Source organism: Somniosus microcephalus, chromosome 23 (assembly GCF_052327205.1).
Source record: "Somniosus microcephalus isolate GS21.2 chromosome 23, FLI_Smic_1.0, whole genome shotgun sequence".
Classification (NCBI taxonomy): Eukaryota; Metazoa; Chordata; class Chondrichthyes; order Squaliformes; family Somniosidae; genus Somniosus; species Somniosus microcephalus.
The window spans coordinates 19,587,630-19,614,389 of NC_141009.1; the positions used below are offsets into that span (position 1 = coordinate 19,587,630).

The 26,760-nt window shown below is 43.2% G+C and overlaps 1 protein-coding gene across 3 annotated transcripts in view; it reads left to right on the forward strand.

Moving 5' to 3' along the window:
• LOC147101718 (TNF receptor-associated factor 2-like) overlaps window positions 1–25,798 on the forward strand; it is a 46,039-nt gene extending 20,241 nt beyond the window's left edge. Inside the window, exons 5-11 of one of the 3 annotated variants that reach the window (XM_085965560.1) lie at window positions 7,691–7,783; window positions 8,391–8,465; window positions 11,253–11,663; window positions 16,516–16,693; window positions 17,604–17,648; window positions 21,015–21,163; window positions 23,237–25,798. In XM_085965560.1, coding sequence (XP_085821686.1) covers window positions 7,691–7,783; window positions 8,391–8,465; window positions 11,253–11,663; window positions 16,516–16,693; window positions 17,604–17,648; window positions 21,015–21,163; window positions 23,237–23,458 — 1,173 coding nt within the window. In that variant the 3' untranslated portion in view covers window positions 23,459–25,798. The other 2 variants (XM_085965562.1, XM_085965561.1) reach the window with 2 other exon arrangements.
• The last annotated feature ends 962 nt before the right edge of the window (window positions 25,799–26,760 follow it).

Here is a 26,760-nt window from a genome sequence, read left to right on the forward strand (position 1 = left end):
GTCTCTGTCACAGGTGGGGCAGACGGTGGTTGAAGGGGTGGGTGGGGTGCTTGGGTTGACGTGCACGCCTTCCGCTGTTTGCGCTTGGCTTCCGCTTGCTCTCGATGAAGTGTTGCTGCATCAGAGGGACAGGTACTTGGGCTCTTTTAATGCTGTTCTTCAGCTGGCTGCCCCAATTAATTCAGCGGTGTTGCTGCAGCATGCTAATGATTAGGCAGCAGCTCCAGGGGAAAACAAGATGACGGATGAGTTAGTTACACTGTGGTGCCTTGGAAGTAAATTGCCTCTTATTTGCCGATGCTTTCACAAGTCCACCAAGCCTCAACGAAGAATTTCTGTGCAAAGCTCCCATATTGGCTCTTGCGACTAACACACACTGCAACAGCCGTTAAAGCGGCAATTTCCCAACTTGCTATACTGGTGGTGCCAATTCAAATTGGGTAAGCAGGCGTGGAGGCTCTGGTGAGCAGATGAGACAATCACTTAAGTAGGAATTTTTGAATTTTGCAGGTAATTAATACCTTTTCCACTTTAAAGTGCAAGCAGCAGCCCTTTACGAGCTGCTGCTTCACCGGATATACCATCCCCACGATCAGAAAGTTCCTGGTGCTTGGGCCAACCCATACATGGATTTCACGGGAAGTACGGCAAGAAGGTGTCCCCAAGAATTTCCGCAAAGTCAACTGTGCAAGCGCAATTTGGATTTAGTGGCAGTGCATCGGAAACAGTGCCCTTATTTATAACAGATGACGGCTCTGCTATTCTCTATAGTCAGAGCCACTGGCTTATGATGATCGACTAAGTCACCTTCCATTTTTATTATATAGGGTTCCAGGAATTTTGCTAATCTTTTGGGGATCAGATGCCACAAATCCACCTACTTCTCTGAATGAAAACCAGTGACCTGGCTTATAGCCATCAATTATTTCTGTGTTTCATGCTTTACTGCTTCTGGTAAAAGGGAACCTGGGAATAGATATTTTGCATACAGACCTCCTGATGTGACATCACAAAGTTCTGCTCAAATGACATTGTGAAAGGAGAGCATAGCCCATGGCTCACTATTTCCATTAATAGGGTCATTGAAGCAGAATTTCTTGATATCACATTGAAACAATTTTAGACAAATGTCTGTTCACAGACTGCATCTACCAGTAGTATTTCAGATTTTTTTTGCATTCCTCTTTTTTTGATACCCTGCCTGAGTGCCAATTTCTCTCACATGATGTTACTGTTGCTGCTGAAACCCTCATCCATGCCTTTGTTACCTCTAGATTTCACTATTCCAATTCACTCCTGGCCGGCCTCCCATGTCCTACCCTCCATAAACTTGAAGTCATCTAAAACTCTGCTGTCTGTGTCCTAACTCAAACCAAGTCCCGTTCACCCATCACCCCTGTGCTTGCTGACCTACACTGGCTCCCGGTTAAGCAACGCCTCGATTTTAAAATTCTCATCCTTGTTTTCAAATCCCTCCATGGCCTCGTCCCTCCCTATCTCTGTAATCTACGCCAACATCTGCCCTACAACCCTCCGCGATATCTGCACTACTCCAATTCTGGCCTCTTGAGCATCCCCGATTTTAATCGCTCCACCATTGGCGGCCGTGCCTTCAGCTGCCACGGTCCTAAGCTCTGGAATTCCCTCCATAAACCTCTCTACCTCTCTTTACTCCTTCAAATCACTCCTTAAAACCTACCTCTTTGACTCATCTGCCCTAATATCTCCAAGTGGCTCGGTGTCAAATTTTGTTTGATAATGCTCCTGTGAAGCACCTTGGGACGTTTTACTTGGTTAAAGGCGCTATATAAATGCAAGTTGTTGTTGTTGTTCACCACTACTCCAACAAAGAAAATAAAAAACCCACATGTGTTTTTAGTTCTTCGATTCCTTCCCTGTATAAGAGACTGTCCTAAACCTAGTGAAAGAAGGCTGCAACTATGTATCATTGCTGAGTATCTAGAGCATTTAATTCTAGATATATGGTAAACTGAAGAGGGTAGGATAAGTGAGGAATGGAGCAAACATAAAATCAGGAGCATATACTGGTAACTTGCTCTCAGATTTGTACCAATGCTGATTCTGTTTCTCTCAGCCACTAGAATATGAACAAGAGCAACTGGGGTGATTTTCCCTACCCTGTGGGGTAGGACCTGACCTCAACCTAATGATTAAGACCAGGAACTGGGGAATGATGCAACTGGACCAGTGTATTACCAGTCCAAGGCAAGCTGTTCCAACACATGTACATTTTGAGAAAGAAAGACTTGCATTTATATAGCGACTTTCACGACCACCGGATGTCCAAAAGCCAATAAAGTACTTTTTGAAGTATAGTCACTGTTGTAATGTAGGAAACGCAGCAGCCAATTTGCACACAGCAAGCTCCCACAAACAGCAATATGATAATGACCAGATAATCTGTTTTTGTTATGTTGGTTGAGGGATAAATATTGGCCAGGACGCTGGGGATAACTCCCCTGCTCTCCTTCGAAATAGTGCCATGGGATCTTTTACGTCCATCTGAGAGGGTGGACAGAGCCTCAGTTTAACACCTCATCTGAAAGACGGCTCCTCTGACAGCGCAGCACTCTCTCAGCACTGTACTGGAGTGTCAGCCTAGATTTTTGTGCTCAAATCTCTGGAGTGGGACTTGAATTGGAGTGTTCTGTTAGCTTGTGAGGTCTGTGTCAGATACGCAAATTAGGGTTAAAGAAAGACATGCAGTGCTTAATGAAATGATATGATTAGCAGATGACTCTATCCTTATTTACAATAATAGACTGTGCAGGCAGAACACAGCATATTAAGGCCACAGAGTACACATCTGTATTAAACCATGGAAAGCGAAGCCAGAGTCTAAAGTGAGTTTTAATGGGAGGGAAAATTATGAATCCTAACCCATGCCAACAAATATAAAATTAATTTAATATCTACCTTAAAATGAACCTAATTTGTACATCTGCTTTAGACATCAGAACAACAAAGACCTGAGCATTCGTTACTTGACTTTGTATAACCTCAACCTGAGTCGTAGACAGCAGAGACTTTTCTCTACCTTGCTTGGTTTGAATGATTGCTCGTCCAACTTACTCTTTACCACCGAGACAGATGCCGTTCCCTTGTTGCCGGAGATTTGCTTTATTTTGAGTATTTGAGATACAGCAACAAAAGGTCAACCAACAGCGGAAGAAAATAACTGCAGTGAGGACTATTTATTTACTTTTCTTTTAACCAGCGGTAAACCATACCACCTGCCCACTGGAAAGTCCCGGTCGTAGATTCATCTGGTAGCTTGGTACTGACTTTCAATTTGTCTGGGTCCTATTCTGTGCTATTTTCAGTGTAGTTTGACACCTGTCTATCAGTAAACGATTGTGACGTAAGAAAACCAATAGGCACTTGGTCTAAGCGTTAAACAAAGCTTTAATCAACTGTTTTACAACATGGAGGTCTAGTTGTGTCCTTCACTAGTTCCTGTTAAGAATGTCCTGCGCAAGCTGGGACTAGAATCCTGGCGAATCGAATAACTAGGGCTGTAGAGAGGGCTTTAAACTAATTAGTGGGGGGGAGGTTTTAAGAGAGCAAAAAATAAAAATGACAGCGGAGAAGGCAATAGAGCAAGGTAGCAGTGGGGGAATTAAAAACCAGAGCGTGTCAGGAAGGGACAGAATGTATAATGATAAGGGTAAAGTAGTAAAAGGGGTAAAAGCAGGAATAAATTGTCAGAAAACATATTTGAAAGTTCTTTATCTGAATGCACGCAGCATTCGTAACAAAATTGACGAGTTGACGGTGCAAATAACTACACATGGGTATGATCTGGTGGCCATTACGGAAACATGGCTGCAAGATAATCATGAATGGGAACTAAACATACAAGGGTATTTGACAATTAGGAAGGACAGACCGGAAGGAAAAGGAGGTGGGGTTACTATGTTAATCAAGGATGGAATCACTGCAATAGTCAGAAATGATATTGGGTCAAAGGATCAGGATAGTGAAACAGTTTGGGTGCAGATAAGAAATAATAAGGGGAAAAAGTCACTAGTGGGCGTAGTCTATAGGCCTCCTAACAGTTACAACTCTGTTGGTCGGAGTATAAATCAGGAAATAGTTGGGGCTTGTAATAAGGGAACAGTTATAATCATGGGGGATTTTAACTTTCATGTTGACTGGACTAATCAAATTGGGCATGGCAGCATTGAGGAAGAGTTCATAGAGTGTATTAGGGACGGGTTCCTTGAGCAGTATGTAACTGAACCAACCAGGGGGCAGGCAATCTTAGATCTGATCCTGTGTAATGAGACAGGATTAATAAAAAATGTCCTAGTAAAGGATCCCCTTGGAATGAGTGACCATAATATGGTTGAATTCCAAATTCAGTTGGAGGGTGAGAGAGTTGGATCTCAAACCAGCGTACTAAGCTTAAATAAAGGAGACTATGAAGGTATGAGAGTAGAATTGACTAAAGTGGACTGGGAAAACAGATTAAAGTGTAAGACGGTACAAGAGCAGTGGTCTACATTCAAGGAGATATTTCACATCTTTCAAGATAAATATATTCCACTGAGGAAAAAGGGGAGTAAAAGAAAAGACAGCCATCCGTGGCTTAGTAAAGTAATAAAGGATAGTATTCGACTGAAAACAAGGGCATATAAATTAGTCAAATCTAGTGGGAGGATAGAAGATTGGGAAGCATTTAAAAGCCAGCAAACAATAACGAAAAGATTAATTAAGAAAGGGAAGATAGATTATGAAAGTAAACTAGCAAAAAATATAAAAACAGATAGCAAGAGTTTCTACAGCTATATAAAAAGAAAAAGGGTGGCTAAAGTGAACGTTGGTCCCTTAGAGGATGGGACTGGGAAACTAGTGGTGGGGAACATGGAGATGGCAAAGACGCTGAACAAATATTTTGTATCAGTCTTTACAGTAGAGGACACTAAAAATATCCCAACACTGGACAAACAGGGGGCAATGGGGGGGGGAGGAGCTAAACACAATTAAAATCACTAAGGAGATGGTACTCAGTAAAATAATGGGACTTAAGGTGGATAAATCCCCCGGACCTGATGGCCTACATTCTAGGGTCTTGAGAGAAGTGGCGGTAGGGATTGTGGATGCATTGGTGATCATTTTCCAGAACTCCCTGGACTCAGGAAAGGTCCCGGCAGATTGGAAAACTGCTAATGTAACACCCTTATTTAAGAAGGGAAGTAGACAAAAAGCTGGAAACTATAGACCAGTTAGCCTAACATCTGTGGTTGGCAAAATGTTGGAGTCCATTATTAAGGAAACAGTAACAGAGCATTTGGATAAACATAATTTAATAGGACAGGGTCAGCATGGTTTTACGAAGGGGAAGTCATGTTTGACAAATTTGCTCGAATTCTTTGAGGATGTAACATACAGGGTGGATAAAGGGGAACCAGTGGATGTAGTGTATTTGGACTTCCAAAAGGCATTTGACAAGGTGCCACACAAAAGATTACTGATCAAGATAAAAAAATCACGGGATTGGGGGTAATATACTGGCATGGGTGGAAGATTGGCTATCTAACAGAAAACAAAGAGTTGGGATAAATGGTTCGTTCTCGGGCTGGCAATCAGTAACTAGTGGTGTTCCGCAGGGGTCAGTGCTGGGACCCCAACTCTTTACAATCTATATTAACGATTTGGAGGAAGGGACCGAGTGCAACATATCCAAGTTTGCCGACGATACAAAGATGGGAGGGAAAGCAGTGAGTGAGGAGGACATAAAAAACCTGCAAAAGGACATAGACAGACTAAGTGAGTGGGCAGAGATTTGGCAGATGCAATATAATGTTGGAAAGTGTGAGGTTATGCACTTTGGCAGAAAAAATCAAAGAGCAAGTTATTATCTAAATGCAGAGAAACTGCAAAGTGCTACAGTACAAAGGGATCTGGGGGTCCTGGTGCAGGAAACACAAAAAGTTAGTATGCAGGTGCAGCAGGTGATCAGGAAGGCCAATGGAATCTTGGCTTTTATTGCAAGGGGGATGGAGTATAAAAACAGGGAAGTCTTGCTGCAGTTATACAGGGTATTGGTGAGGCCACACCTGGAATACTGCGTGCAGTTTTGGTTTCCATATTTAAGAAAAGATATACTTGCTCTCGAGGCGGTTCAGGGAAGGTTCACTCGGTTGATTCCGGAGATGAGGGGGTTGACGTATGAGGAAAGGTTGAGTAGGTTGGGACTCTACTCATTGGAGTTCAAAAGAATGAGAGGCGATCTTATCGAAACATAAGATTGTGAGGGGGCTTGATCGGGTGGATGCGGTGAGGATGTTTCCACTGATGGGTGAGATTAGAACTAGGGGCCATAATCTTAGAATAAGGGGCTGCCCTTTCAAAACTGAGATGAGGAGAAACTTCTTCACTCAGAGGGTAGTAAATCTATGGAATTTGCTACCCCAGAGAGCTGTGGAAGCTGCAACATTAAATAAATTTAAAATGGAGATAGACATTTTCCTAGCAGATAAGGGAATTAGGGGTTACGGGGAGAGGGCATGGAAGTGGACGTGAGTCTAGATTCAGATCCGCCATGATCCTATTGAATGGCGGAGCAGGCCCGAGGGGCCGTATGGCCTACTCCTGCTCCTATTTCTTATGTTCTTATTTATACTCTCCCTGGACAGCGCCACCCACAGGCAGCTCAGTATTATTTCATAAGTCTTTCTTTCATGAATGACTGATTCATGTCAGATTGTATATGGCTTCCATCTCTTAACTGTATGTTTACATGTTTTTATACATAGTAAAAAAAATGCTTCAATATCTTATTGATTTACATCAGTTCAGTAAAGAAACTTACCCTCTCAGCATTTAAGTGAGTTGTTTATCAGTAGATTAGTCTTCTCCATCTAGCGATTAAGCTATGCCAAACCATGTATCACTAGAGAATGCAAACTCTATCCCACAGAGCATCAGTTTGCCTATACAGCTGCTTTTAGAAAAATCACCAGAACTGTTGTATATCAAGTTTTGCAAAGTCATTTGAACATCTCTGAAAAAGATAAATGCCATTTCACCCTGTGATACTTGCTATATTTTTCTTGAAGGGGGAATGCTATCCATCCAGTTACTCTGAATGTCCACTGACACCACACTGCCAGCCAATGAGCTGGAGGAGGGGCAGGACTTATGGCAGGATTTACAGTAAACAAGTGTATTTTGCAGCAAACAACACATTTACTCAGCAAATAGCAAAGCAAACAAAATTACCCAATCATCTGCATTCTGGCGGTGTCACAATATGTAGCCTTTCTTGATCAGTGCTGTGAGGAAATGGACACACAATTTCTGGTGGAGTTCATTAATCAATTGCATGCAGAATTTTAGGAGTTTAAAATAGACCAGAGTGGCGACTGTTATATATTTCAAAGTGCTCTTTTCATGTATCTGTTTGGTGATCTGGAGGGAGGAACTACTCTGACCAGATAATACATGAGTGGCAGCGAGAACCGTGCCATTCTACACAGGAGGGCAGCAGAGGCAATGCAATTACCCTCTTCTGCACGGGGATGGAGAAACCATTTCATTTTACTGGTGGCTTTTCCAGAATTCCAGTAAAGGCTGGCTTGAATGAAATAGGCTGAACGAACAGGATACCAATGGTTTCTTTTGCAACAGCAGCCTGAACATTTGTCATTCTTCTCACACACAGGCTCACACGGGAGATGCGTACATAGGGTGTAAAGGTCACAATGCAAAGATGGATGCGGGGATGTCTGGACAGTTGAAAGTGCTAAGTGAAAAGGTACCAAGTAGAATATCAATGTAAAAATGTAAATATAAAGGCTCATCGGTCATTTTAATTAATTGACTGCAGTGTATGTTTCGCTTTAAAGATAACAATTAAATGCAGGCTCAATTCTACATTCACTTTTACACCTGTGTTAGGATGGTGCTAACAGTGAGCACCTTCCTTATACTGCAGAGCTTGTATTCTGCACGCCTCCTCAGTGAAGGAGACAGTGTCCTGGTCTGTCTTGCAGCCCTGGAAACCTGACTTTGAGTTCAGTTCAGAAACATGTTAGAAAATCATGTTGCTCAAGTAAAGTATGTTTGTCATTCTTAGCCTGCCTCTCAATGGATGCAAGTTTACTGCATGCAACTAACTTGACTGTAATTTGGATTTCTGACCTCTGAATGTCCTGTTTTGACAACGTGAATGAGTTAGGACAATATAACCAAGATTACTTATATTGAGATTCATGTTAAGTTGCAGTGTGCTGGTAATGTAACAGTGATATCGTAGCTAACTAAAGCCACAACTTCAAAGTGCTTAATACTCCAAGTGAAGATAATGGAGAATAGGTGTCATTTTATACCATTTATTAACAAACAATGAACTTTTTTTGCAGCTTGATGAGTCTGAAGGCAAAGGTTTCAAAAAGAAGAACAGCTGCTTTTTCAGAGCAGTTGGGTGTAGGTTTAAGGTAAACACATGCTTGAAGTATTTCAGTGGAATGTTACAGAAATGCCAATTTTCAAAATCCCATTTCAGGGGTGCAACACCAAAAACGGCGGCTCGTGCTGCTTGCATTGCTGCATAAAATGCCGCAGACAAGCATGTGTTTCAGCCTTGTTAAAGGTGCCTATTGAGCCTCTTCCAGCCAGGCTGCCCTGGGGATGAGGGATAAAACTCTTGTTTTTGTGACTGTACAAACCGTGTTTCCGTTAATATGGTCAGCTTCAATCAGGGTGAGACTGGAGCGTCTCTGGAAACAGGACAGCTGGAGAAGACTTGGCACCGTGCTAAGAAACATTGGCGTTGCCTGGAATCTGTTTGCTGCAGCAATGGCTTTTTATTGTTTGGTTCTATGTTTTATGCAAATGCACCCATCAGATTTACCATATTTTGTGTGTATGAAATCCTTTTATTTTCTCCCAAGTTTTGTCATGTAGTACCTATACATTTAAAATTTAAACAGCAATCACCTTTTAAATATACAGGGCCCCTAAAAAGTAAACAGGAAGTATGTTTATGACTCATGTATTTATGAACACTTTATTGTACGTCATTGTATGCTGTGACTTTGTGGTCTGCATGTTAGTCAGTCAGATCTACTCATTAGATAGATTTAATACATTTTATTTCCACACTCATGGAGTAATTTGTGTAGTGCACATTTTCTTGTTGAGGACCCTACTGACAGAATGTCTTGTTTTTCACAGTAACCGAAGTTGTTTTTGTAGTTTAAAAAAAAAATCCCGGCAGAATGTGGGTGAAGACCAGGACTTTCTGCCGCATCGTGGGAGGAAAGAATCTGCTGGGTGAATTCAGATAAATACAATGGGGACTGTTCATATTCCAAGCAGAGGAGGGCGCTGAAAAAGTCCAGAGTATTTTACTGGGGGGCGGGGGATGAACCTATTACTAACAAAATAAACACAAACACAGAAGGGACTGTGAGTTCACTTCAGTTTGAGTAGTGACATGATGAGTAGTGACATCATTCATATGATTGAAATCTCCTTCTAGGTTCTGCTCATTTGTCATTTCCACAGAGCTATATAGGGGAAATTAACATGCATGTGGGAAATCCAAAGAAGAATGATATCAAGGCCTTATCCTTGAGAAAAAGTCATCCCCTACAATCCAAGAGAATATCACTTTGTGTACATGCACAGCATTATACTACATGTGCTATTATTTATCTATGTATATAGAAAGCTGCCAGACCCTAGGTTAGCCTCCCTCACCGCTCTCATCTACCCACCCGACCTACCCTCTTAATTCAGCACTCCCAGATCTCACCTTGCCACCCACTCATCTCCCCCTTGATGTCCTGTACCTGCAATTGCAATAACTATTATCTTCCTGCGCCACTCACCTGCTCAACGTGCAGCACCAGACAATGGCAGGACTGGGACATTGGAGGGATATCTGGGGACAGGTGGAGATTGACATGAATCAGTCATTCATGAAAGAAAGACCTATGAAATAATACTGAGCGGCCTGCAGGTGGCGCTGTCCAGGGAGAGTATAAATACTCGGGCACGGGCCCAGCTTGCGCAGGACATTCTTAACAGGAACTAGTGAAGGACACAACTAGACCTCCATGTTGTAAAACAGTTGATTAAAGCTTTGTTTAATGCTTAGACCAAGTGCCTAGTAGTTTTCTTACGTCATAGATATACCAGTGGGTGGATTATGGGGTTCGGCAGTGCTGAATTGTGACTGGACACTGTGACTGGTTGTATACATGAAACTGTGAGGTGGGGGGCAGGGGGAGAGCGTTAATTCTCTGCTCAGTACCCACCTCCCACCCCGTCTTAGTGCCAGACACCAGGAATACCTTTCCAGTGCTCCGAACCCTGACCCCACATGCTACTAGCCTCTGAGAGCTGCTCCCCCCCGGCCCCCCTTCTGTGCTGCCAGATCCCAGGCCCCCTCTTTTACTGCAGCCACTTCCCGAAATCCTCCTCAGTATTCACAGACCCCACAATCCTTCCCCTGCCCTCACCTTTCACGCACGGCAGGATCCATTTCCAAGTGTTGCTAGACATTACAATTTACCACACCAATTCTGCCAGACCCCAGAGACTTCTCTCTCTAGTCAATTCAAATCCCAGGAGCCCCTCTGCTGTGCGACCAAATGCAGGCTCTTCTTCTTAGGCAGTCCCTCGGAACCGAGGATGACTTGCTTCCACATTATAAATGAGTTCTCAGGTGACTGATGAGTCCAATGCGGGACCTACAGTCTCTGTCACAGATGGGGCCGACGGTGGTTGAAGGGGCGGGTGGGTGGGGTGCTTGGGTTGACGTGCGCTCCTTGCGCTGCCTGCGCTTGGCTTCTGCTTGCTCCCGGCGAAGAGACTCGAGGTTCAAGGAGGCTTTGAGGGTGTCCCTGAAGTGTTTCCTCTGCCCACCTGGGGCTCTCTTGCCGTGTCGGAGCTCCGAGTAGAGCGCTTGCTTTGGGAGTCTTGTATCGGGCATGCAGACGATGTGACCTGTCCATCGGAGCTGATCGAGCGTGGTCAAAGCTTCGATGCCGGGAATGTTGGCCTGAGTGAGAACACTGACTTTGGTGCGCCTGTGCAGAACTCCCACTCCAGTGCTACAAAACGCCAACACCACTCCCTCTATTATTGCCAAAACCTTCCTCTTCCTGCTGAGCCCGAGAAGCCTTCCCCAAATGCTACAAAGGCGGAAGAGCCCTCCTCTACCATTGCCATAAACCTTAGTTACAACATAAAGCTGACGCAGTTTTCTGTTCTAGGGAGGGAGATCAAAGATTCAGGAACACGAGGCTGGATCTGTTAGACAGCACCTTAATCTTTTGATGGATGAAGTCGTGAAGCTGAATCAGAAAGCACTTCCCGCCAACCTGCCACCAGATATGTCAAGAACTTTAATGCAATTGGAGGCAGAAACTAGCCAGGTGCAGTTGAGGGTCACAGCCTTTCAGAACGATCACCAAATAAATGAAGTCTGCAAAGAACTGCAAGAATTCTGCAAGATCATGGAAGCAGCAAAACAGTGCGTCACAACTGTTGAGACTAAACTGACTGCCTTTGACGACAGGCTGGCCGCAGTGCCAAGGGAGATTAACAAATGCTCACGGATTGTAACTACTTTGAATAGGCAGATCGAGCTCAATAACCAACAGTTTACTGATATAGAACATAAGGTTAGTTAAAATGTTTAATTCCTTCATTTCAATGGGATTTTTTTTTAGGACAAGCCACATGACTGCTTAAATGAACAACGGTTGACTTTGGTTACACATTTCTTTGATATTTGCTCTGTACCATTTTATTATAGTGTGGCCATTTATTTTCCTTTTGATAATATACTGTTTTCAAATCAAAAGTGAAAAATATGGCATTGCAGGTGCTTTGAGTCCTTCACATTTCCGTCAATTCAATTTTAGAATATTCCATGATGCAGAAAAAAACTAATTTTAGCATAATTGTTTCCCCTCTGTTTTTGTCTCCCCCCTGCCCCCACGCAGCTGGATCCATACTATCCTTGGGCGAGAGGCTGAAGGGCACTGTAATTGATTGACCTGCCAAGGGACATGCTTTTACAGTGTGGAAGCAGGAGTCCCTTCCTGGTCAGTTTCCCTTTCCTTCTCCAAATGGGCCAGCCAAGAATAAATTGCTCTCTAATGGGAAGCTTGGATGTGAGTTGAAGGTGGGGAGAGGTTTTAAAACTAGCTAGCAAATCATCTTGCTGCGATAGTAAAAATCCATGTTCCATTTGATGGTAATTTGTTACACTTCCTGCCGCTGGAAGTGTCATTGGCTATAATGGGAAAAGAGTAAGAAATTTACATCTCTTTTTTTAAAATCAAGTCTTAACTGTGTGGGATTTTCCTGGTAACTATCATTCATATCATGACCCAGACTCACTGGCAGTAATGGGTAATCCAATTATATTAATGCAGTTAAAGCTGGTAACTGCACAATTGCCAGTAAGTCTGGGTGCTGATGCAATAGTATTTTACAAGATCACAAGATAATTATAGATGAGGAAGGTGATTCAGCCCATCCCAAATTTTCCCCACTTCAGCATCCAATTGTTGCTTTTAAAGATTCCAAGGTTTTCACCACTACTCTTCCTGGATGTTGATTCTATACGTTGATCACTCTTTGTATAAAGACGAAGAGGCAGACAGAAGTCCTGAATTTGCCTTTGATTTGTTTGAGACTGTGTCCCTGTGTCCTACTCTCATCATTTAATTTAAAGTAATACTCTGGATCGAGCCTCTCCATACCTTTCTTCCAAGTATTTTTATTTATTCCTGCCATTTTTCTAGCCTCATGCAGATACCAAAGTTTCAGGGGCACACAGGCTAAAGATTTTAACAGCCCCTAAAACCTTCCTGATTTACAGCATCCTGAAGAGTTCATCACCATGGCTCTAAGATACAGGGCGACACGGAAAGAGCAGGGCAGTGGGATTAGTTTACAGGGTGATACGGAAAGAGCAGGGCAGAGGGATTAGTTTACAGGGCAACGCGGAAAGAGCAGGGCAGTGGGATTAGTTTACAGGGAGATACGGAAAGAGCAGGGCAGTGGGATTAGTTTACAGGGCAACGCGGAAAGAGCAGGGCAGTGGGATTAGTTTACAGGGCGATACAGAAAGAGCAGGGCAGTGGGATTAGTTTACAGGGAGATACGGAAAGAGCAGGGCAGTGGGATTAGTTTACAGGGCGATACAGAAAGAGCAGGGCAGTGGGATTAGTTTATAGGGCGATACGGAAAGAGCAGGGCAGTGGGATTAGTTTACAGGGAGATACGGAAAGAGCAGGGCAGTGGGATTAGTTTACAGGGCGATACGGAAAGAGCAGGGCAGTGGGATTAGTTTACAGGGAGACGCGGAAAGAGCAGGGCAGTGGGATTAGTTTACAGGGCGATACGGAAAGAGCAGGGCAGTGGGATTAGTTTACAGGGCAACACGGAAAGAGCAGGGCAGTGGGATTAGTTTACAGGGCGATACGGAAAGAGCAGGGCAGTGGGATTAGTTTACAGGGCAACACGGAAAGAGCAGGGCAGTGGGATTAGTTTACAGGGAGATACGGAAAGAGCAGGGCAGTGGGATTAGTTTACAGGGCAACGCGGAAAGAGCAGGGCAGTGGGATTAGTTTACAGGGCGATACAGAAAGAGCAGGGCAGTGGGATTAGTTTACAGGGAGATACGGAAAGAGCAGGGCAGTGGGATTAGTTTACAGGGCGATACAGAAAGAGCAGGGCAGTGGGATTAGTTTATAGGGCGATACGGAAAGAGCAGGGCAGTGGGATTAGTTTACAGGGAGATACGGAAAGAGCAGGGCAGTGGGATTAGTTTACAGGGCGATACGGAAAGAGCAGGGCAGTGGGATTAGTTTACAGGGAGACGCGGAAAGAGCAGGGCAGTGGGATTAGTTTACAGGGCGATACGGAAAGAGCAGGGCAGTGGGATTAGTTTACAGGGCAACACGGAAAGAGCAGGGCAGTGGGATTAGTTTACAGGGCGATACGGAAAGAGCAGGGCAGTGGGATTAGTTTACAGGGCAACACGGAAAGAGCAGGGCAGTGGGATTAGTTTACAGGGCGATACAGAAAGAGCAGGGCAGTGGGATTAGTTTACAGGGCAACACGGAAAGAGCAGGGCAGTGGGATTAGTTTACAGGGAGATACGGAAAGAGCAGGGCAGTGGGATTAGTTTACGGAGATACGGGAAGAGCAGGGCAGTGGGATTAGTTTACAGGGAGATACAGAAAGAGCAGGGCAAGGGGATTAGTTTACAGGGAGATACGGAAAGAGCAGGGCAGTGGGATTCGTTTGCAGGGCGATACAGAAAGAGCAGGGCAGTGGGATTAGTTTACAGGGCGACGCGGAAAGAGCAGGGCAGTGGGATTAGTTTACAGGGCGATACAGAAAGAGCAGGGCAGTGGGATTAGTTTACAGGGAGATACGGAAAGAGCAGGGCAGTGGGATTAGTTTACAGGGCGATACGGAAAGAGCAGGGCAGTGGGATTAGTTTACAGGGCGATACGGAAAGAGCAGGGCAGTGGGATTAGTTTACAGGGCGATACGGAAAGAGCAGGGCAGTGGGATTAGTTTACAGGGCGATACGGAAAGAGCAGGGCAGTGGGATTAGTTTACAGGGAGATACGGAAAGAGCAGGGCAGTGGGATTAGTTTACAGGGAGATACGGAAAGAGCAGGGCAGTGGGATTAGTTTACAGGGCAACGCGGAAAGAGCAGGGCAAGGGGATTAGTTTACAGGGCAACGTGGAAAGAGCAGGGCAGTGGGATTAGTTTACAGGGCGATACGGAAAGAGCAGGGCAGTGGGATTAGTTTACAGGGCGATACAGAAAGAGCAGGGCAGTGGGATTAGTTTACAGGGCGATACGGAAAGAGTGGGGCAGTGGGATTAGTTTACAGGGCGATACGGAAAGAGCAGGGCAGTGGGATTAGTTTACAGGGCGATACGGAAAGAGCAGGGCAGTGAGATTAGTTTACAGGGAGATACGGAAAGAGCAGGGCAGTGGGATTAGTTTACAGGGCGATACGGAAAGAGCAGGGTAGTGGGATTAGTTTACAGGGCGATACAGAAAGAGCAGGGCAGTGGGATTAGTTTACAGGGAGATACGGAAAGAGCAGGGCAGTGGGATTCGTTTACGGAGATACGGGAAGAGCAGGGCAGTGGGATTAGTTTACAGGGCGATATGGAAAGAGCAGGGCAGTGGGATTAGTTTACAGGGCGATACGGAAAGAGCAGGGCAGTGGGATTAGTTTACAGGGAGATACGGAAAGAGCAGGGCAGTGGGATTCGTTTACAGGGCGACCGGAAAGAGCAGGGCAGTGGGATTAGTTTACGGAGATACGGGAAGAGCAGGGCAGTGGGATTCGTTTACAGGGCGATACAGAAAGAGCAGGGCAGTGGGATTAGTTTACAGGGCGATACGGAAAGAGCAGGGCAGTGGGATTAGTTTACAGGGCGACGCGGAAAGAGCAGGGCAGTGGGATTAGTTTACAGGGAGATACGGAAAGAGCAGGGCAGTGGGATTAGTTTACAGGGCGACGCGGAAAGAGCAGGGCAGTGGGATTAGTTTACAGGGCGATACGGAAAGAGCAGGGCAGTGGGATTAGTTTACAGGGAGATACGGAAAGAGCAGGGCAGTGGGATTAGTTTACAGGGAGATACGGAAAGAGCAGGGCAGTGGGATTAGTTTACAGGGAGATACGGAAAGAGCAGGGCAGTGGGATTAATTTACAGGGCGATACGGAAAGAGCAGGGCAGTGGGATTAGTTTACAGGGAGATACGGAAAGAGCAGGGCAGTGGGATTAGTTTACAGGGAGATACGGAAAGAGCAGGGCAGTGGGATTAGTTTACAGGGAGATACGGAAAGAGCAGGGCAGTGGGATTAGTTTACAGGGAGATACGGAAAGAGCAGGGCAGTGGGATTAGTTTACAGGGAGATACGGAAAGAGCAGGGCAGTGGGATTAGTTTACAGGGCGATACGGAAAGAGCAGGGCAGTGGGATTAGTTTACAGGGCGACACGGAAAGAGCAGGGCAGTGGGATTAGTTTACAGGGCAACGCGGAAAGAGCAGGGCAGTGGGATTAGTTTACAGGGCAACGCGGAAAGAGCAGGGCAGTGGGATTAGTTTACAGGGCAACGCGGAAAGAGCAGGGCAGTGGGATTAGTTTGCAGGACGATACGGAAAGAGCAGGGCAGTGGGATTCGTTTACAGGGCGATACGGAAAGAGCAGGGCAGTGGGATTAATTTTGGATTGCTCTCGCAAAGAGGCAACACGGGTATGATGGGCCGAATGACCTCCTTCTACAGTTTTAACCAGTACTACAGAGAAAATGGAAACAAAATCATGATTTGACAGTCCCTAACTTTTAGTGATATTTTAGTAACTTTTCTATTTAATGTACTCACCTGTTTCATATTACAGTAACACAAAATAATAAACTGGTCTGATTCGATGAACATTTTCTCTAACGGTGATTTTTTTTTGATATTATGGCTCCCAAAAGCTGACAAACTTCGAGTGTAGACTGCGTCGAACAGAGCAGGTTATACAAGATACGGCAGCGCAAATGATGGCACTGGAAACAATGACGCAAACTGGCATATTTATCTGGAAAATTCCACAAATTAAAAAAAGGTTGCAAGAAGCCATCGATGGAACAAAGCCTTACTTGGATTCCAGTGGTATGACTATAATGTCACTATCTGTAGCATATGTGACAATTCCTAGTTTGTGCTAATAGTTTTTCTTTTACTTTTCTGCATCCTTTGTCAGAGACTTTCTCCCCATTCCTCCCCCACAAGCACTGGACGTCCTCTGGCATCTTACTGAAATAGCCATAATTCATAAGTGAACCTGGACAGGCTATTTGATCATGGGGTGGTATCATAGCTGAGCCTGTTCCTGTCCTCATCCAAAGTTTACATACAGACATTTGAAGCAGCGGACTATGGCGAAAGAGCAGGACAGTGAGATTTGTTTGGGATTGCTGTAGCAAAGAGCCAGTACAGACACAATGGACCAAATGTGCTATAAATGTCTATGGTTCTTCCATGTGTACTTCCAGCAGGACTCACTGGACAGCAATCAGGAGTGACATTCCCCTCCTTAATGCAGGATACTTAGCAGCCCAATCGCCCTGCTGACACTAGCTAACATTGTTCTGTTAGCTTCAAACGAAGATCTGTCCTAGAACCAATAAAAAAAAATGTCTTTCTCAAACCAATGATTTTTTAGGTTTTGTGTGGGGATGCTCTGCATTGCCAAAAGAAAATATTAACTATCCAAAGGATGACACTGCTGCTGTTGCAGAAAATGTTCTCTATATATGTTATTAGCAGATGTCCTGTGGCATTTCTCACTAAGAATCAGAGTATATACATTATATAGGGGTATTATATCATATAATGTATTACTATCAGGTTTACTTATTGACTGAGTGAAATTGTCTTTCCTTATGTAGATTTTTGGTAGTGTTTTGGAGATCAAATTCTTTGAGTTTTGATCCTTCTGTGAAAACTGTAAATCAGTGGACTTGAATATTATTATATGTTTCTTTACATATTTACCAAATTTTGATCTCTTACCTTTTAGAAATGAATGATAGGAAGACTGTAGGAAAGATATACCAGATTGGAGGTACTTACCTGCTGTTTAGGAGCATGGGGGAGGGGAAAGATGTTTAATGTGACAGGCTGAATGTACTAGTTGGTCTTCTCCTGTTCTTTTTCATGTGTTATATGGTTCATGCATCTGACAGCTCTGAGAAAGACCTGACTTTGGTAGCACTGGAGGCGGCTAGGGTGTGCAGATTGCCTGATCCACAGCAGAGTTCTGGGGTTTGCTAGGGCTTTGGTGAAAGTGCTAAGGTTTCATAGTACAGCTGTCTGACCTGAAACCAGAGATCTGCTCCAGTGTCATTTCTTCACCTATTTTGGTGTCCCTTCCAAATTCCTAACAGGGGATAGTCCTGAACTTTGGCAGCACTAAAGAGGATGGTCCTGAGGGTTGGTTATGGTTTAGGAGTGTCCTGACGTTTTGAGTCACCGAATGACGTGTCATAATTGGATGTAAAACAAACCTGAAGTGTTTATAAAAACACCAAAAAAATCAAAGGGAAAAATGGTGGGCAGACGTGGCGACTTGGCATAGCACCACCTAGTAGCCAGAGGCCTGCAACTGCAGTGTGATCACAAATGTTGACATATTTGTCATTATAAAATGTTAGCATGGATATAGGATTATGCTATTGCAAATGCTGACATAAAGGAGCGTGACTCAAAAATCATGACAGAAAGTAAGCTTAAAGTGGATAGGAAATGTGCACCAAATGCAAGACTTTTGCCATATATTAGATAAATATAGATAGCAACAGAAATAAATGCTAGTAAAGACAAATACAGAAACCCAATGTCTGATGGATAGTACATTTGATGACCTCGCAGACCGTCTGAGATATTCCCATGGACCCCACAGATTCCAAAGACCCAGTTTAAAATGTCTCAGTCCTAATTATATTATTGCCAACAATGATAACAATATATTATTGAATTGAAGCAATTCTAGTAGCTGGGAGGACAAGCATTATTGCATGATAAAACAGTTTCAATAATTAAGCAGTACCATACAAGTTCCTAAAGATAGTTCACACCATTGTATTTCTATAATAATGTTCGTCCATTCTTTTATATTTGGTATTGCTTAAATTAAATAGCCTGTTTAAAATCTGCTTAATTGATCTGTTTTTCACAATCTAAACCATCAAATTAGAGGTGCAGACTTTTTGTTGTTCTGCTTACAGAGCATGGTTCCTTCAAAATGTATCCTGCATAAGAAGTCCTGTTTCTGGTCTGCTGTACAACTGAACTGAGACCATTGAAAAACTACTGAAACCAGGTGTTGTAGAGAACAGGTTTAAAGTCTCATTCAAAACAAAAAAAAGGGATGGGATATTTTAAATTACCGACATGATTATACCCCATGTATATTTTCTGAAAGGTATAAATTCTATACTCTTCATTGTCTCGCCTTGGTTTTCGCGGTCTGCACATCTGTGGCCAATTTTGCTCTGAACCCAATCAGTAGGCGCTGTGCCACAGTAACCCAGAGATAAATCTCCCTCAGTCCTACTACTTCATGTCCACTGTAATTTGGTGCTCAAATGTGCTGCACCACTCACACCAGTGAAGAGATTGAGTTTCCAGAGCTGTTACATCAATGATTTACTTTTTCCAACTCAGCAGGCTTAATTCTACTTGGCTAATCTAATTGTGACAGATAGTTTTGCACTTCATTAATAAACCAGTTAAAAGTAGGTTGCGCTTAATTGCCGGGTTGCATCTGAGTCTCAATTTCCCTCCTATATGCTAGTAATGCGGATTGCAGCACTCCTAAAGAAAGTGCATCCAGCCTCCTGCTGTTTCACCACATCTAAAACAATGGTTCATCTCCAGCACCCCATATATTCAAGATTTTAGACGAAATCTTATTTTGTTTGCATTTGCCTGGAGACACAGTTATGTTTTGTTTTACGTTCAGCTGGGCAAAGCATCAAAATTTTGGAGAACTGTCAAGGACAAAATATCCCTGAGCTGTGGAAACATTGGGGTTGTTTCCTTCCTGTAAAAGGAAGAGGATGTGATTTATATTTAGTCAAATTTGCTGTTAAAAAGATTAATCTGGGCATTTTTGAATGACACCGGTTCAAAAACAATTATTAGAAAAAATATGTTGCTTTTTTCATGCAGTGTGTGCAGTACCGTGGTCTCAATTTATAATTGTGTTGATCGCTCCTGAGTGCCTCGTTAATGTGCTATTTCATGGCATAATGTAAAAGAGATGTAACTGGTGGGATGAGAATGGATTATTTTAGTGACACTGAGGATGTGTTTATGAGAGCTGCTCATCAGAATTTGGAATGGAATAATTGGCTGTGGATGATGAGCGATATACAAACACGCGCGAAGGCTGTAGTTTCCTCTCAATAACCTAGTGTTGCCCACCGTTCACAAAATTTAGCAAACCTTTTAGAATGAAACTTTATTCATCACAGGTTAGCACCTTGATGACTACGCGATGTGCCTCTTGAGTCTCCATAAGAAAGAAACCCATCTGCATTATAGATGTATTGAGCAGAAACTTCGGGCTGGATTTTGTCAATGGGGAGCTTTTGGAGGCGGGACTCCCACTTGTCGGGTTTCAGTCCCGCCTCCATCGACTTCTGGCCAATCCACGCTATTTTCCCTTGATTGACCTTGTTAAGCCCGCCCAGCGGGCTTAGCAGGTCAGTTAAGGGGAAGCCGGTTACAGAGAACGTCAACGTATGACGTTTCATCTGTCAAAAATTTTTGACAGATGAATTGTCATCGTTTGACAGCTCTGTGAAGCTGAAAAGTATGACAACGAGATGTGTGACAAACTCAAAGCGTGTATTATTGCAAGAACATTACTATATTAGCTGATTGTGTACAGAGGAAACCTTCCCCCAATACTGTTATCAGTTGGAAACATTGAGTTAATTACTTTTCAGTTTGAAAAAAAATTACAGCTCACAGTTTTGTGTTTTTCAAATTATGCATTATTAACTTCTGAATGAACCACATAATTGTATGATTGGATTGTACGAAAAACTAGGGGGTGTTTTGAGATTTTCCCTCAAGGGGCTATTTTATGCAGCAGGTTCATGCCTGCTTTCTGTGAAAATGTGTTTTACATCTACTGCTATGGACATTTAACAAGATGTATAATACCATTACTTTATATCTTCAGATAATTACCCCTTCTTGCTCACTGTTTTCACTTTCCTCTTGAAAATCTATTTAAAGCAGCATTTATGAATTTGGGGAGTGAGGTCATTTCCATTTGCTACACGTGTTGCAGGAATTGTAAACTGCTCAATCCAATGAGCTGATCTGTGCTCAGTATGAAAGTATAGTGATAATGAAAGTATAGTGATAATAGGATGATATATCTGAATTGATTCTTTGTTCTCCATTACTTTCACAGAATTTTACTTTTGCAAATATGGCTATAAGATGTGCCTTCGAATATATCTGGATGGCCATGAAGAGGCTCAGGGAACACACATTTCACTTTATTATATTATGCTCAAAGGGCAGTATGATGCTTTGACTCAGTGGCCTTTTAAAGAAAATGTAAGGAAACATGGAACCACACAAGATTCTTCCTGCTAACTACAGGGTGAAATTCCTCCTTACTCTTGTACTCACTTACTGTTTTGCTAAAATTATTAGCAGGAGGAATTTCACTCCCTATTTGTTTTAAATATTACTTTGAATAGCATTATTATGTGAAAATAAGAAATTCGATGGTTCCGCAGCAATTTTCCAGGCACCTAAGCATCCAATAAGATGGGCGGTGCGTGCGCGCCCATTACGTGCTACCAGCCATATTGGTAAAGTCGGAAAAATAGGTGTCCAGTGCCCGCGCCTGAAAGAGGCGTTAGGCCCTTTGCAGATGCCTTGCAAGTTATGAAAATTTAGTACAGTACTGGGAAGGGTCCTGGGAGCAAAGGGGTTCTTTCCACCCCTTCAGCCAGGAAATAGGGACAGCACTTACTCACTGGGACACTTTCTCCTGTAAAGTTGCATTCGCACTCCAGATGTAGCATTGGTGCAAAGCAGTGTCATGTTGACATTGGGTGCTGATTATGAGGCCTTGCAGCCTCCTGTCAATCAGAGGTGTAGGCAACAAATTTAGATTTGTACAAAAAATAGTGAATTATGGTTCATTTTAGGACACTTTTGTTACCTCACAATTGATTTTTAATTTTAAAAGGATTTATAGGAAACATAATGTTTGGGATTATTCATGGTTGACAGACCAACCTGATCATCACTTCCTCAAAAGCTACCAAAACAGTCATCAACAGGAACTGAAAAACAACAACTTGCATTTAAATAGTGTTATTAACGTAGAAAAATGTCCCAAGGTACTTTATAGGGGAGAAAGTTATTTCTTAGAAGATTGAACACACAGCCAGCTCCTGCTGCTTATTTCTGGCAGTTTCAGATTTTCAGCATTTTATCCCATGTTTCACTTTCGATCACTCCCACTCCTAAATCCTCCCCTCCATTCACAGAGCCATGCTACTCACAGACACTCTCTCTCCCTAATGCACTCTTCACTGCCGTCCCTGGCTACTACCTAACCTTGTTGTTTCACTTTGTAAGTGGACGCTCTGCTGTGCACTCTAGAGTTACTCAGGAGTTACCATCCACACCAGATGGCAGAGGATCTACTTCGAAAGTGAAGGAACAGTACCAGGTAGCAGACCAACCGTGAGAAGTGAATGAGCAAGCACAGCCACGGCAACTCCTTCCCCAGCACCCCCACATTTACAAATGCTATCCTACAGAATGTAAAGCCACCTGCACTAGGCTCCATTACAGCTACACTCAAAGTGAGAACAACACTTGCATTTATTTTGCACTTTTACCATAAAGAAACACATGCCAAGTGAGAAAGGAAGAGATTAAGAGGGGTGATGGAAAGCTTGATTGAAGAGATTGGTTTTGAGAAGGTTTTTAAAGATGGAGAGGTTTAGAAAGTCCAACCAAGGTGGTAACTGGAGAGGGAAAATGTTAGATTTGAAAGAAGAGAGCATTTTGGGGCAGGGAGGGTTACAAGGCTGGAAGAGATTGCTGAGGTAGGGTGGAATGAATTTAGAGTTGAGGATGGAGATTTTAATGCATTGGGGACAGGGAGCCAGTTAAGGCCAATGAGGACGGGAGTGATGGGCGAGTGGAACAGGCTCTCTGTGGCACAGTAGTCGAGTCTGGAGGAGGCAAAGGGCTTCAAGATACAAGGGCTGATGTAGGATGGAGGTGGACAGTGTTATTGAAGTGGGGGTAAACCATCTTGGTGATGCATAGGAGTTGGAAAGAATGGATAAGATTTTTGAGGAAGGGATGATGACTGGTTTTGAAGGGAAGAGCGGCTGTGCCTAAGAAAAGGGAGCAAGGAAGAATCCAGTCTGATCTCTTGGGGCAGTAAATCATCTGTTGCAGCACAAGCTCACATTGCAACAGCTAATTTGTCACCCAAGTGGAAAACCTTTACATATCTGCATACACCTGTGTTGTCAGTCAGTGGCATATTTCTTGTGACCCACCATTTGCTGACATGTATTTCCTATATAACAATCATTTAAATGCTGCCGTACAAGAGTTTTGGCTCAGATTGTGTCTCTCTGCTTTTTTTGTCAGGTGGAACTTGCTTTACTAAACCTAAGAGATCGACAGCAGTCCATTCTGAAGATCTGTATTCCAAGTGCCTTGGACCCAGCTTTACAAAGACCTGTAGAAAGTATGAATGCACCACGTGGATTCTCCATGTTTGCAACTTCATCTGAATTCAACCGGCGCTTCTCGGAGTTTGTGGACAGTGATGAAATGTTTGTAGGTGCAGAGGTCGTCCCTGTAAATTGATTATAAAGTTCTACAAAGGAAGCAGTCCGTGGCTTTGATGTTAGGTGACACAGTTAGCACTCGGCATTGCACAATTTAGTGATATACAGCTAAAATGTGACATATAAAATGTGGTAACTTTACCACCTGTTCCTCTGCCACTGTAGGATAATAAATTTAATTATCAGGATATATTCACAATAAGACCTTAACAAAGACATTTTTCTTGAAAAAGGATGTACTTCAGGAAGAAAAAAAAGAGGTAATATTGTATTATCAGTACGATGCACTCTCTTTTTTTAAAGTTTTAAAAAGTGTGCAGGAGGAGCAATCCTGCTCCTCCTGGCCCCACAAGGATACCATGGGCCTCCCCTGTTCTGTTATGTTCATTAATAACTTGACATTCTTATTATGAACACAGCTAGCTTCTAGCTAGTCATTTATTCAGTACACGTTCTCTAGGTACAGTATCTGTAGAGATGCAGCATGTGTGCTCCTGTGTGCTGGCTGCCATCTTGACTGTTGCCTTGTGGGTAGCCTAGTGCCTCATGGGTAATGTAGTCTTAATATATATACAGCTGGGTAGTGTAGTCTTATACATACAGCTCTATGGCGCCACCTAGTGTCCACTATAGAATGACATGTTATTGATCGTTACATCCCCCTTTCTTTGAGGTTTAACAAAATCAATATCAATCAACTTTCAAGAAAACAATAAAGATAATATCAGTAACACTTTTGTTAGTGCTCTATAAACATAAACATTTTCAAAACAGTCAACACATTTTCAAAGCTTTACATTGTACTCAAAGTGGTTAGCACTGTTGCCTCACAGCGCCAGGGACCCGGGTTCGAATCCGGCCTCGGGCGACTGTCTGTGTGGAGTTTGCACATTCTCCCCGTGTTTGCGTGGGTTTCCTCCGGGTGCTCCGGTTTCCTCCCACAGTCCAAAGATGTGCGGGTTAGGTTGATTGGCTGTGATAAATTGACCCTTAGTGTTAGGGGGATTAAATACGTGGGGTTACGGGGATAGGGTGGGATATGTGTTGGTGTAGGGGTTACGGGGATCGGGTGGGATATGTGTCGGTGCAGGCTCGATGGGCTGAAATGGCCTCTATCTGCACTGTGCGGTTTCTGTGATTCTGTGATTAAGTCTATCAGGCTCTTTTACTTCACGTGTGGATCTTCTCAACACGGGTAAGTCTGATGTGTCTTCATGAGATTGTTCTGGCGGTGAATGACAAGATGCAGTTGCGGCATTGTCATCAATCTGCTCTTGTATAGATCGAGGTCTCCTTGCGATCTTTGCTTGGAGAGGGTTTCAGTGTTTCCTTCACTCTTCATGCCATAACTCTCAATGTAGTCACTGCACTCTCGAAAAACTGCTGGCAGCTGGATCCCATCATACAGCATAGTCCTCTCAGCAGCCTTGGCTAATGGAACACCAAAGATTGGCCTGAGGGAAGGAGTATCCACCGGAACTGCTTCCTGCTCTGGTGCAGGCTTCTTCTTTTTCTTTTTCTCTTTCCACTGCTTAACAACATCTGCTGCGGTTATATCTTTGGACTTTTTCTCCTTGTGTTTTTCCTCTTTGTGCTTTTCTTCCTTTGGCTTCTCTTTGACCTTAAAGTCTTTTTCTTTCTTCTTGGAGAAACTAGGTTTTTTGAAGACATGGATACCCTTTGGCCTTTTCATCCTTGATGGGCTCTCTGCTTCATCACCTGAGTCATCTGGTCTGCTTATGGCACAGTTTATATGGTAGACTCTTTTGACCAGTCCTAAGTCCTCACAAGCTTTGTCACCTAGTATCGAATCAAGTCTTTCAGCCACAACAGAAAACATGAGATGATGCACTTTGTCTTTGACTGTCACTTTAAGTCTGCATACACCTAAGCTATCTATTTTCTGTGCATTATAGTCCTTCAGTAGTACTGACTTTTTCTGTATTTTGGGCTTTTCTTTCATATTGTTAATGTCACTCATACTGATTAAGTTTGCTTTTGCCCCAGTGTCTAGTTTCAAGGTAACTAATGCTCCATTTACCTGCAGTGGGATCATCCATTTGTCCTCTTTTACTGCATTAACTTCATGTTCAGCATTGTCCATTTCTGAGGGCTGCACATTTTCTGTATCTTTTTTGATATCGTCACATGACACCATTCCTACAAAAAATGTCTCACTTAAATCAGTGTCCTCAATCACATTAACTTGTTGCCCTTTTGTTGTTTTTACTTTTGAAAAGCATTGTTTGGCAAAGTGATTCTTTCCATTACACTTTGTGCACATTTTACCAAACGCTGGGCATTGTCTTAACTGGTGTTTGTAACCACAGCGTTTACAATTAAAAATTTCATCCTCCGATTGCTTTTCATTTCTGTTCTGCTCATGTTTCTTCCCCTTGTAGGACACAGCACCGACAGCAGCATTTTCACTCATTACAATCGCATCATTATTGATTTCACTGAAAGTCTTCGCGTGCTTTCGAGCTAGCTTGCTGGCTTGGCATACTTTCACTGCATTTTCCAAATTTAGTTCGGTTTCTCTCAACAGACGTTCCCTGACTTTTTTATCATGAATACCAAACACAATCTGGTCACGAATCATGGATGATTTCAGCTCAGAGAAATTACACGTCTGTGCTTTCAGTTTCAGATCAGTTATAAAGCTATCAAAAGTCTCATTTTGTTGCTGTGTCCGAGAACGGAAGATGTATCTTTCATACGTCTCATTCTTTTTGGGAGAGCAATGTGCATCAAATTTTTTTAGCACATCTTCTAATTTTTCTCTGTTCTCCGCTGGATTAAATACAAATGTATTAAATACCTCTATCGCCTGTGGGCCTGCAACCGTAAGCAGCAATGCTATCTTCCTTGCGTTTGGCTTCGTACCGAATCCGATGGCTGCAATGTAGAGTTCGAATTGCTGTTTAAAAGTCTGCCAATTGTAGTCGATTTTTTCTGTGAGATTCAAACGCTCTGGTGGCTTCAAATTCTCCATGTCGCTTTTCACAATTTTCAGCAGATCTTCACCATCCTGGTACCATGTTATGTTCATTAATAACTTGACATTCTTATGAACACAGCTAGCTTCTAGCTAGTCATTTATTCAGTACACGTTCGCTAGGTACAGTATCTGTAGAGATGCAGCATGTGTGCTCCTGTGTGCTGGCTGCCATCTTGACTGTTGCCTTGTGGGTAGCCTAGTGCCTCATGGGTAATGTAGTCTTAATATATATACAGCTGGGTAGTGTAGTCATACATACAGCTATATACAGCTCTACGGCTCCATCTAGTGTCCACTATAGAATGACATGTTATTGATCG